Source organism: Macaca mulatta, chromosome 3, assembly GCF_049350105.2.
Source record: "Macaca mulatta isolate MMU2019108-1 chromosome 3, T2T-MMU8v2.0, whole genome shotgun sequence".
In the NCBI taxonomy this organism is placed as follows: domain Eukaryota; kingdom Metazoa; phylum Chordata; class Mammalia; order Primates; family Cercopithecidae; genus Macaca; species Macaca mulatta.
Window position 1 is genome coordinate 161,698,962 of NC_133408.1, and position 13,645 is coordinate 161,712,606.

Below are 13,645 nucleotides of genomic sequence, written 5' to 3' on the forward strand. Positions count from 1 at the left end.
GGTGCATGCCTGTAATCCCAGCTACTCGGGAGGCAGAGGCAGAAAAATTGCTTGAACCCAGGGCGTAGGTGTTGGGGGAGGTGCGGAGGTTGCAGTAAGCCAAGATCATGCCACCGCACTCCAGCCTGGCGATAGAGCGGGACTCCGCCTCAAAAAAACAGTTGATTCTCTTCTTAAAGGAATTCCTGTTTTTTATTTTATTTTCAGGGAAAATACTTATTTTGTTTCCAGTGACAGATGATTGTGACTGCTGTCACTATCAACCATTGTTTATCAATGCCACTTCAGTCTTAAGCATGTCTTACTGTCACATTCTTTAGTGGATGATAACCACTCTGATGACAGTATACTATCTCCAGAGGGTTTTAAGTCCTTCTTCAAGCCTTCACAAACCACCTATGTTTCTTCACAAGCACACATCCAATCCCTTTCATTTCAGTTAAAATATGTATTGGATTATTTCATACTCTTCTTTGAAAATTTTCTTCAAAATATGTGCAACATATGAAGTACATTCAATGCCATTCAGTCAACTCAGTAGACTACCTCCTCGCTTTTAAAAGAAATCTAGGTAAGAAGAGAGAGTAGGATGAAAGTTAAAAGCGTGAAGATGGATAGTGAGCTGTCACCAAAAATAAGTTCCTAGTGATCTATGAAGATCCTACATGAGCGCTCCCTGGCCTCTCAAATCTTGAGTTCTGTGATTTCTCACTTCTTGGTCCTCATGCCTTTTCCTCTACCTGGAATATTCGGTCCCTTTCCCCAGGTCTCTTCCTTGTCAGACTTCTTCAAGGTCTTTAATGGTTCATCTCTAATTCTATGATTTCTTTGCCACATTTCTAGACTTCTGCTACCTTTTTATGTCCTCGGAAATTCTTTAGTAACTTCTTTAAAGGATGTGAAATATGCAAGAACTATCATCTACCTTGGACAAATTCACTTTAAGAGATACGAAATCCTAGACTTCAAATTTAGATCTGTGGTTATTTTCTATCTGAAAATTCTTTTTCTTAGGAAGACTGTATTTCTCTCTATTATAGTAATATTTTGACCACTTTATTTATGGCAATAACGTGTGTATATGTGTTTGTGTGTGTATTTTGTCAGAGCACTGCTGCTAGAATTTTTAGTAGAATGCAGGTGATAAATTGAAGATTTATCTTGCCGCTTCAGTCTTCTGTTTCATGTTAATCAACATGAAACAGAGACCTTCTTTAGGGTAAGGCCACAATCAGCAGCATTTTTAGAATTCAAAACATTTTTAATGACTTTTTTTTTAGTAGGAAATGAGCACCCTGATTTTAACTTGGTGGGGGAGTTTAAAAAATTTGAGAAAAGATGTTTTCCTTGATAGGGAGTTATCAAGGAAAACAAAACTTTGATTTCCTTTACATAAGTAAACAGAAATGAAATATGTATTTATAATACATATACTAAATAAATATATGTATTTTTATATATCCTTGTATATATACATGTTTGCATATATGTGAGTGCTCAAGGTAAGTTCAAGGTGGAATGAGTTAAAAGGAGAATGTTTAGGTTATCTGACATAATATAAACCAAATTTCTCTGAATTTCGTTAGGAGGTTAGAAAGCTGCTTCATGAAGAATATTTTTAGGACAAATTTTAAGATAACCTTAAAAAAGATTTGCTAATATGTATTTTCTTGTTGTATATCATGTGAACAGTCACTTCCTGAAATTTCTTAGTTTTATCACTACAAAACAGTCACACCATAACAGCCTTGTCAAATATTTTAAATGGAAAGAAACAAAATATACAAACTAAAGAAACTGAAATCCACAGAAACAGAAAAAAAATTCTTTATTTCATTATTTTAATGGATCTTAAAATGCGTAAGCACTTTGATAGATTCTTTTTTATATAGGATTTCCTGGTTTTCAAAGTATATAATGCAACAAAAAAGTGAACCCAGCTTCTTTTTTTCTTGTTCATTGGAGCTATCACATCTCATCTATCAGACCTCTAAGTAGAATTTTTAAAGTGGGGTACTCTCTCACGCCCAAGCACTATGTAATTAGCATATGAATGTGTAACGGATTGTTTGAAGTAACAATTAAGGGAACAATACATAAAGGAACTGAAGAGAGCTACCAACACCTGGGAATCTTGTATTGAAAAAGCTTTCTTAATGTAAGTAATTAAAAACCAAGGATAAATGTTCATTGTGTAGGGATAAAACTCTACAAGGAAAGCTAAAATTCTGCTGATGTTTTGCTGTTATCCTTTAGAATGAATCATTAAAACAAGAGCTTACTGTTTTATTTATTTCAATAGAATGCTTGTTAAATACAGGTTTTGCATGGTATCTGATCTCCTGAAGTCACCACAATGCATAACAAAATGTCTTACATTTCTAAAATATTTATACTTAAAATATATTAGAAATGTCAAGGAATCTTTTTCCTATGGCCAGTGCAAAGTTTCAGAGAAAATTTCAGTTGATTGCCAGCTTAAATCACGTATACAGTCAATTCTTTATAATTTATTTGTCCAAGTAATTCCTGCTAATGAACCTGTAGCCCGCTGTATTGTTTTGCACTGTTTTGTGTCTCTTGAAGGCAAGCATGCTATAGAGGCTCCTGCTGAGGCAGAGCACCTTAGGAGAGTAACCAGTAGCTCAGGATTTGTAGGAATCCTTGATATTGAGGGAGGATAAATGAAGTGGAAGTCAGGGACCCCGCATTATGGTTTCCATTTTTTATCACTTGCTGCCTGTACAAACCACTTACATTTTTTGGCGTAAATCTTCTTATCTCTAAAATAGGAATTACTTTTTTCTACACTGTTAAAAGTCTCAGTCAGTAACATTTTATGGCCCTTTCTAATATCCAGTTGTATATATTCATTTGTAATAAAGAAACTCTTAACCCCAGGATTTAACTTAAATCAGTTTAGTCTTAAATAACTAGCATTTTATGGAACAACCCTATTTGAAAAATAAATTGTGAGCCTAAGATTTCATTTGTAAGTAGAAAGTGAAACAAAATTATGTATGAATATTCATAACAGCATTATTCATAATAGCCCCAAATTAGAAACAACACGAGTATGCATTACGTGATGAATGGATGAATAAAATATGGTATATTCAATTGTCAAAACAAAAATTGCACCAAAGTTAAACAGGAAGGAAATACTTTATTCAAGGCTATTGCAGTAGGGGAGAGAAGCTAGATCTGAGTTTGAACTCAACACACATGAAGCAGGCTGGGTTAGGTTTTTAAGTGCTGGAGTGAACTTGTGGAAAAGAACTGCAGGACATTCAGGGCCATAAGCTATCTGTGTTTGCTGATTGGCTTTATCTAAACTACCTCTTGTCATAAAGATAGGAGTCTATCTAAATAAATTTAAGTTTATCTAAGTAAATTCGTATCTTTATGACAGGAAGTCGTTTTTACAACTTGGAGCAAGGTGCCCCACTGAAGTTAGGCTCTTACCCTCCCACCTAAACTGGAAGATAAAAGTGCTGTCTCTCTTGTTGATTACTTTTCAAAGAGGTGGTTCCCGGGTCCTTGAGAGGTACATTTCTGGATTATAAAGTTACCAGGTGGCTATTAAAAAGATTTATGTCTCACAGGAGTAGAGCAAGAATTACAAACCAGACACAGTGGCTCATGCCTGTAATCCCAGCACTTTGGGAGGCCGAGGCGGGCGGATCACGAGGTCTGGAGTTGGAAACCAGCCTGACCAACATGCTGAAACCCGGTCTCTACTAAAAATTCAAAAAAAGTAGGCAGGCATGGTGGCACGCGCCTGTAATTCCAGTTACTCAGGAGGCCGAGGCAGAAGAATTGCTTGAACCCGAGAGGTGGAGGTTGCCGTGAGCTGAGATCACGCCATTGCACTCCAGCCTGGGTGACAGAGCAAGATTCCGTCAAAAAAAAAAAAAAAAAAAGAAATATAATTACAATTTTCCTAAAGTGAATTCTGTAATAAAGGGAAATCAAGGGCCTATGGCCAAGAACAACTCTTTCTAAAGTTTAGTCAAACCAAGGGGAAGTTTAAGGCTGTCCTGGTCACCCTATGATAGAATATTATTGGACAGTGAAGGAGGATGAAGTATTCATACATGCTGTGCCATGTATAAACCTCAGAAACATTATGTGACGTGAAAGAAGGTGATAGCAAAAGGCCATGTATTGTATCATTCTGTTTATATGGAAATGTCTAGAATAGTCAGATCTATATAAACAAAAATATTAGTGTTTTCCTAGGGCTGGGGGATGGGCGTGGGTGTGGGGTGGCAGCTAAGGGTATGGAATTTCTTTTTAGACTGATGAAAATGTTCTAAAATTGTTTGCAGGAATGGTTACAAAATTTTGCAAATACTCTAAAAGCCATTGACTTGTACACTTTAATGGATGAATTGTGTGATACATATATTATATTTTAATAAAACTATTGTAAAAATAGATTTATGTTGAAGTGTGTTATATAGCCAATAGAATATTTACTTAATATATAGATTTTTAAAAATTTAAACATGACCAACACCTTTATTTTTCCAAAGTAGATTTTGGCTTTGGATAACCTATGAATTTTAAGTGTGCATTTCTGATAGCTGGCCTGCCTTTTAGTTTTTAAAAAATAGTAATTTATTACCATGTTGTAATAATCAGAGAGTATATAACATGGAAGAAAGAAAAATAAATTCTGAAATGTCCTTGAGATATTTGCATCCAATAGAGAAAACAAATGTATACAGATAATAAGAAGTAATTTCATACTGTATAAACAGTGTCAATGTATGAATGAATAATATTCTACAAGTACATTTGTAAACTAGCTCTTTGTAGCTTTCTCTACATAAACAGTTCTGTGATCACCAATCAGGTTCCAAACCTATCCTGCAAAGATTTATTTTACCCACTACGTAGCTGAAATGAAGTATTAATGTTAGTATAGTCAGGGATTAAGGGACAATCATACAAGGAGGAGAATGAATCTGAACACTCCCATTTGTTGGATGCAGGCGTGGCTCCCAGCAAAATTTTGAATTATGCAGAGTGAGACTGGTTTTCACCCATCTTCTTTTGTCTATCCCTTGCCCCATGTTCTAGATCTGGAGACTCTCTCTCTGGGTCATGGCGCATTCACTACCTTTATGGCCCTAGGTTTCCCATTGCATTACCTAACTCAGGCATCTCTGTTCCCCCAAGGGACAGATTCACTCACGCTATCTGACATAACATTTCTCCCAAACAACATATGCACATTTAAATTCTACTTTCTGACAGCAGCTAATTTTGTTTTGCATTAGGATGGAAGCAAACTTTGAAAGCATGATCAATTCTGGGTACCCTAGAAGCATTTTTCAGATAAAACTTGGATTGTAAATGTAAAGGTATCTTTAATCAATAGGATTTCAGGCATTAGACTTAGGGAATGGTAACAAAAATTTGGAGGCATGACAAGCTGTCCTTTCTGACTCCAGTCCCTCTTTGGGGCTGAACCCCTCTAAGCTGCTCTTTCATTACCTAAATATGTACCTTGTTTCTGCCTGAATGTCAGCATCCTTTAAATACACCCTCTAAAATTTCAGTAGCTACCAGAACAAGAGCATTGGAATGTATAATGTAATGGTGGTGGTTGAGGTTGAGAGAACACATTGAGAAGATGACATGGAAAGAAGTAATCAAGAACTATTTATGGTATGAATAATTTGGGCATCTTTTATTTTTGGACATATATTTTTCTACATACTGATTCCTTGGTTTTTCTTTTTTGTAGATTGGGCTAATGGATACTACAGACAACAGAGAAAACTTGTTGAAGAGATTGGCTGGTCCTATACAGGTAAACATATTACTTATATAATGAGATTTAGCAGAAACTTTTATTGTTTTGTATCTGTTTTTGTATATAAAAGGAAGCTTTGTAGCACAATACATCATGTCAACTTAGCTAAATGGATAGTTAGATTAATTAATAGATATATAAAATACAAAATGTTATCTTATAGGCTTTCCATAAACAAATTTGGTAGTGTAGGGCTTATTGACATTCACCCAAACTGTATTTGAAGCTCAGGCCCAAGCTGTCTATATACCTTCAAGAAATAGCATAACCTGGGGCTCTGTTTTTTTCAGCAGTGAAATGGGGGGCTGTTCTGAGCATTAAATTAGATAAATAAAGTGTGAAGCACTTGTCAGAGAGCCTACTTCTAAACAGAAACCCTCAATAAATGTTAGCTGCTGGAGTTGTTATGATCATGCTAACGATTATTTTTGTTCCTTTAACAAATATTGATAGGATTCTTGCTCTCAGAAGGAGCATTCTTCTGAATTACTATTGTTTATTTATTGGCGTTAGAGTATAAAATGATTTTGTCACATTACTAGACTTTGCTTAGAACATTATGAACATCTGAAGTTGGCTTGAAATAGTTAACAACCAAAAATCATTATCAGAAACTCTGGGAGAGAAAGTTCTAGCCCTGAGTGGAAGAATATGAGTGGAATTTAGGTGAGCCATGGCATGCCTAGTAACCATCTGGGATGGACTTGAGTATTAGAGTTGGGTACTCATTAGCAATAAGCTTGGGTTGATAAGATAAAATCACATTACAAGGGCTTTACCATGAGCCTGGTCAATTTTACTTAATAGATGAAGCAGAAGCGTGTTGAATTTTGTAGATAAGGATGTATTTTCTTTCTTCTTTTTAATTGCTACCTTAAAAGTAGTAAATGTTCATTGTAGAAAATTTAGAAAATAGGTTCAAGTACAAAGAAGAACATAAAAATCATTATTTTATTCTCCTCAGGAATAGCCACTTAAAAAGCTGCTATAGTCCTTTTAGGACAATTTTTATTATCCAGAGTTTATATATTTTACTTATAGAGTTATGTATCCGGTTTACTCTTAAAATTATATTTATTTCCTCATTTTAATTATTCTTGCTTATCATGATAGTTAATCTGCTTACTAATCCATTGAATAATTTTTTTATTATGTAACCACTTCCTTATTTTTGCATATTTAAGCTTCTATAAGCAGTGACAGATAGATGAATTGACAGATATGTTTTTATTTTTATTACTTCTGTGCTATAGAATTATTGATATGTAATTACCGAGTAGAAAAAAAAAAAACTTTCAGGCCGGATATGGTGGCTCAAGCCTGTAATCCCAGCACTTTGGGACGCTGAGGTGGGTGGATCAGGAGGTCAGGAGTTCAAGATCAGCCTGGCCAACATGGTGAAAACCCATCTCTACTAAAAATACAAAAAAAATTAGCTGGGCATGTTGGCACACACTTGTAATCCCAGGTATTTAGGAGGCTGAAACAGGAGAATTGCTTGAACCCGGGAGGTGGAGGTTGCAGTGAGCCGAGATCACACCACTGCACTCCAGCCTGGGTGGCAGAGAAAGATTCCGTCTCAAAAAAATAAAAAATAATAAATAATAAATAAATAAATAAATAAATAAATATGTGATGCACACTGCCTAAATGCTTCCTAGACAGGTTACACGCATCTGTCATATAAATGACTACTCCACTGTATACTACCCAAGATTGATGATTGTCATATCGAAAATCTTTGCGAATTCAACAGATTTTTAAAAATCAGGTCTTGTTACTTTAATTTGCTTTTTTTAAATTACCACTGAAGTCATGATTTTAATTTTTTATTAGCCATTTGCACTATACCTCTTCAGTGCAATAAGTTAAATTAGAACCTGGAAAACAATCAAGATATCTGTCAGAGCAGGAAGAGTGAACAAATTAAGGCACATCTCGACTGTGGAGTACTCTGCAGATGGGTATGAGGTAAACCTCTGTAATATTGTACAGAAAGACCTGCTATTAATTTACTCATTTATAATAAGCACCCATACATCTATAAAATACTACTTTTGATATTTTTAAATCCTAAAAAATACATAAAAGCAAAAATTGTTCATAATTCAACTCCATTTTGAATTATTTAAATGGAATTATTTTCTTTTTTATTTTGCTATATAAACAAATTATACCCAATTTAATAGGCATCAGCAAACTCTATTTACTTGAGGAATTTCTTTTTTCAGTAAACATGAATTTTAATCAAAAGGGTTGTTGGACCAAAGAGCCTACCTATTTATAATATTAATAGATATGGTCAAATTAATTTCAGAAAATTGTGTTAAAATTATCTATTTCCCCACGTTTTCACTAACACTAACTCTAAAAAATCTAGTCAATTTGATTAACCAAAAATACAATAATTTGTATTTCCCTGATTACCTAAAAATTTTTCTGTTATGTTTTTGTATGTACTACCAATTGGGTATATGTTTATTAACTAATGTAGTATTGTCTTTTAAGAAAACTTTATAATTTTATATACTTTATAACTTTACATCTGACAGTTGTAACTCATTTTGTCTTTCTTTTCCTACGAAAGAGAAATCCTAGTATCTTATAAAAATCATGGCTGTTTTTTAATGCCCCTAATAATTATGAGAAACATGTTAGGAGGGACTAAGAATGCTAAGAGGGCATCCCTGACCATGGAAGATGACATTACAAGGGGAAATTCCTAGTTTTCCTGGAAAATATCTGCCAGTGTCACCATCTGGGCAATAATTAACGCAGGACATCTTTTTAAATGATTAATTTAGGTATTGCTAGTTGTGGTTTGGGAATGCTGCTTCCAGGATAAGCTTTTCCCCAAGAAGTTCTTCATGAGTATTAAAGTTCTACATGTTTGGGCCTTTTACGTTTATATTTTTATTTTTAATTCCTAAGAATATGACAAGCCATCTTTTAAAAATTCACTACTCTATTGTTTTTAAGATCATGTTTGCTCCATTAAGAGTAATATATAACTGTTCTAAAAACGTGATACCTAGAGATATTATCACAGAATAAAAGTCAGCCTGGTTTAGTGTTCTTAACAGCTAACTTTCTAGTTTCAGAAGCAAAACTAGAGGCAGGTTATTTTCCTCTAACCAATCAATTTTCAAACAGAGAACTCAGATATTTACCAAGTATGTATGAGTAAAATGAAAAACAAACTTTAATGCATCCTCCACTCTCCCTAAACCCAGAGTTAGAAAACGGAGGACCTACTGCCTAGGGAGAAAGAAAATTATAGTTCTCAGCTCCAAGCAAGGGTGGATGTATGTTGACTAATGGAGAGATGGTGGTGTGTGTTTCCCAGCAGCCCAGGGGCCCTATGCATCTTGGGTGTGCCTCATCAGGTTAGGAGAAGACAACAGTTTAACCAGGGTTTCAGCAGATATGATAGCAACAACACATACCATTGTGCAATATCTTATTATCTTAGGAGACAGCCACAGAGCTGCTCCTTTTAATGGGCTGAGTATAGGCACGGCATCTATAGAGTGGCTAGGCTTTGACAGATGGGTCTTTGCGGAAACAATGCATAGTTCTTTGCTTTAAAATCAAGTTGAATCATCTTGCTCATAACCTAAGGCCTATTGGCTTTAGCTTCTTTCAGGAAAGTCTAGTGATCAAAGGGATAGACTCATTAAAATGTGGTATTTGTTGTAGGCAGTGGGGTGGCAGATCTCAAAAAGGGATGTTCCAGAGTCAGAGTGAGGATGGAAGCTTACCAAAGTTTTAAAGAGTGAATTGCTTTATTTACATTAGTGCTTCCCATTGGTTTGGAAAATTATTCCTAGAATATTTGAGGATCCTAGGAAAAAAATAAAGATGAGGACATTTTACAGCTCTTTTTTTAGCTCAAACTGAGAGGACATAATTATTTTGTCTGAATTACTAGACTATCTAAGAGAAAACAAATAAATGAAATTCTTTATCCAAATGAATGTGTTTCACCCAAGCAAATTACATCAAAAACAAACCTTTAACGTGGATTATTCACTATAAAGTGAATTATCACTTTTTATTTTTAATACAAGTATTTAAAGTTTGGTAGTATTTTTTAAATTTCTATGCCATTATTCCATTTAGAAAATGAACGACTATGCTAACTGCTTAAAATAACTATGAAAATAATAAAATTTTAGTCTTATTCTTAAATGTAACTAATTTTGTGAGTGGCTTGAGGAAATTGGACTTGACCACATTCACTTCTAGTTTCATCTTAACAGTTTATCTTGTTGAGCTGTATATTTGTGTTCCTTCCCATATTGTCTCATCATTTAAATTTGTCAAATTAGTGGCAATCACAGAAGAAATGACTTACCCTTGAGTGTTTGAACATACAGGATTTTATTAATAAAAATTACTAAGTACAGGCCGGGCGCAGTGGCTCAAGCCTGTAATCCCAGCACTTTGAGAGGCCGAGATGGGCGGATCACGAGGTCAGGAGATCGAGACCATCCTGGCTAACCTGGTGAAACCCCATCTCTACTAAAAAATACCAAAAAACTAGCTGGGCGAGGTGGCGGGCATCTGTAGTCTCAGCTGCTAGGGAGGCTGAGGCAGGAGAATGACGTAAACCCAGGAGGCGGAGCTTGCAGCGAGCTGAGATCCGGCCACTGCACTCCAGCCTGGGCCACAGAGTGAGACTGTCTCAAAAAAAAAAAAAAAAAATTACTAAGTACATTATAAGGCTTGTCTGTAAAAGAACTAATAAACCATTTAGAAATATTACATTACACATCAAACATTATTTAAATGGAATCACTTGAGCTAAGGTAATTTATGAAAAAGTTACATAATTAATGATATATGAAGTAACAATGTAAATCCCTGCTGGCTACCAGATGGGTGGAGAAAGGGAGGAGAGGTAATACTCTTTTACTTGTGTTTTATGCATAGGCTAAGAACAACTTTCTATTCAGGATGTATGCTATAATTATGCTAAGAAATGACAGGGTTGGTAAATACAGTTTGACAGTCCCATTTTTAAAAGTTAATATGGGAGGTTGAGCAAGGCTTGCTTGTCACTTTATGATGAAAGAGTGAATTGTAAATCTGGGAATGTCAGCATTAAGAATCTGACTCTTTCTGTAACAACTTCATTTCATTTAAGGGTTTCAGAAAATAAATGTCACTCTTCCTAGTAACCTTAAATTTTATTTTTATTTATTTATTTATTTTTTATGTATTTATTTTTTAATTATACTTTAAGTTCTAGGGTACATGTGCATAACGTGCAGGTTTGTTACATATGTATACTTGTGCCGTGTTGGTGTGCTGCACCCATCAACTCGTCATTTACATCAGGTATAACTCCCAATGCAATCCCTCCCCCCGTAACCTTAAATTTTCGATGACAATTCCTAAACATAGACAGTTCAGTGAAAAAAAAAAAAAAAACAGAAGATAAAAACGAAGTCATTTAATTTTTTTTAATCTCATGAACACATAGCCCAAGATTATCCTAGGAGATGTTAACAATGTTTCTTCTCTTTGAGTTGTTAGGTCTTTGACTGCAACCTCAAGCAATGATAGGATCATCAGAAATGGGAGTACTTTAACTGCTTCATTCTTGGAAGTAGTACCGCAGAAATATAATCTTTATTTTCTGGACTTTAAAAATATTATAATGTTTCTTTTTCACCAATCTTTAAAGCAACTTGAAATTGAAAATTTTATGTTGATACATTCTCAGGTGTTCTTCAACCTAAACACCTTTAAATTTTTAGTTAAAGAATGCATTCAATTCAAATAAAGTGTGGCTGTTCTGGCCACACGCAAGTCTGTTAGACCTCGCTGGATACCCTAGAATGAGGGAGTCTTTAAATACCAAATTGATTCTATTTCTGAAAATAGAATATCTCGTCTAGATAGTCTTTCCATTTTGATAACTGTATAGACTAGAAAATGCTACTTATAGAAAACAAAAAGGCCATAATTTAAGGTTGTGTATAGTATAGTTTGGTGTTTGGCTTTTATTTTTGGTTTAGTGTTTTATTTCTTTTGACCTAGGAGAAAGTAAGCCAAATTTAACTCAGAAAGAAAATTTGAATCCATGTAGAATAAGGACGGATTTTTGGCCTTTCTTTAACTTCTGTAATCTGGAATATCCTTTTAACATATTATATTTTCCTGTTTGAGTCACCTCTTCTTATATAAACAGACTGTTCCTTTCTAATTTCCAATTGAGCAGTAGAAAAGAGAGTTCCAGAACTCTAACTATAGAATTATCTCATTTCTGGGCCGGGCGCGGTGGCTCAAGCCTGTAATCCCAGCACTTTGGGAGGCCGAGGCGGGGGGATCTCAAGGTCAGGAGATCGAGACCATCCTGGCTAACACGGTGAAACCCCGTCTCTACTGAAAATGCAAAAAACTAGCCGGGCGAGGTGGCGGGCGCCTGTAGTCCCAGCTACTCAGGAGGCTGAGGCAGGAGAATGGCGTAAACCCAGGAGGCGGAGCTTGCAGTGAGCCGAGATCGCGCCACTGCACTCCAGCCTGGGTGACAGAGCAAGACTCCGTCTCAAAAGAAAAATAAAGAAATAAATAAAAATAAGAAAAAGAATTATCTCATTTCTGTTAAAAAATATGTATTTATATGGACATAGATGAAAGGCTAGAATGATGTCCTCTACCCTGTTGACCATGGTTACCCCTGGAGAGTGAGTCTGTAGATATGGATGAAACATAGGAGGCAGGAGCCTCACTTCTTACTGTACCGTTTATATTGGGGGCAAAAATAATTTTTGACAAATATGTTGACACAAAATATTTTCAACTTAACGTGAATTAGTTTTAGCAAGAAGGGCAAAGATAGTTGGACAAGAACCACAGCTTTGTGTATTCACCTGTCAAAATGTAGGGCCTCTGCTTGGCTGAATCTCAGTGAGAGGATATCACAGACCCTAAATAAGAGCATGGACAGTGCTCAGTGCAGGTTTTCTGATCATCATTAACCTACAAACTGACTAGGCTGCTTGAGAGCTCTGCATTTCAATTTTCCTGTTTGTAAAATACTTCTTAATAATGCCCGACTTAATCGTGTGCAGATCAAATAGATGCTTCACATTGTTGCAGAAAAGCTCTTTGAGCAGGAACATTATGAATCCAAGTAATTATTATTGAACAGTGTCTTAACTTGAGCCCAAACAGATTGAACAAGCCTAGGCCTACCTGATAATCTCACAAGAGGATTTAGAAGGGGTTGCTTGAATGGATATTATGTACAGATATTTCCTATCATCTGTAGATTTTTTTTTTAAGTTTAGCTAAGATTTATATTCTGGTCAAACTTTTTCTATGCTAGATAATGATGACTAAAGCAAGCCTTGTTGTGGAGGCTGAATAGGGTTCAGTTAAGTGATCTAAAACTCAGAACCTACTGGTATTGACTCTATTCATGAAAATTGCTATGAGTAGATTTTAGGTGTTCTCACCACATGCACACAAAACAGATAAGGATGTGAGGTAATGTGAGGTAATGTATATGTGAATTAGCTCAATTTAGTCATTCCACAGTGTATCCATATTTCACAACCACATGTGTATATAATAAATATATACAATTTGTGTTTGTTGATTAAAAGATAAATAAATAAATATGCTTAACAATTTTATTTGGTTGCAACTCTCATTTAGTATAAAATTTAAAAACCTAAGATGTGGCTGCAGAATAGCATCACAATTAAATAATCATTGTTTATTTTCTCTGCTAGTAAAACTAAATGCTAATGTGTCTCCCCGATAAAAAAAAAAAAAGTTAAAATTGCATAGATTCTTTATTGA

General features: G+C 35.1%; 1 protein-coding gene across 4 annotated transcripts in view; it reads left to right on the forward strand.

Annotated features, from left to right (window-relative positions):
* PTPRZ1 (protein tyrosine phosphatase receptor type Z1) overlaps positions 1 to 13,645 on the forward strand; it is a 192,512-nt gene that overhangs the window by 52,329 nt on the left and 126,538 nt on the right. For all 4 annotated transcript variants that reach the window (XM_015134780.3, XM_015134781.3, NM_001278382.1 and 1 more), the window contains 1 exon segment: positions 5,759 to 5,824. In XM_015134780.3, coding sequence (XP_014990266.3) covers positions 5,759 to 5,824 — 66 coding nt within the window.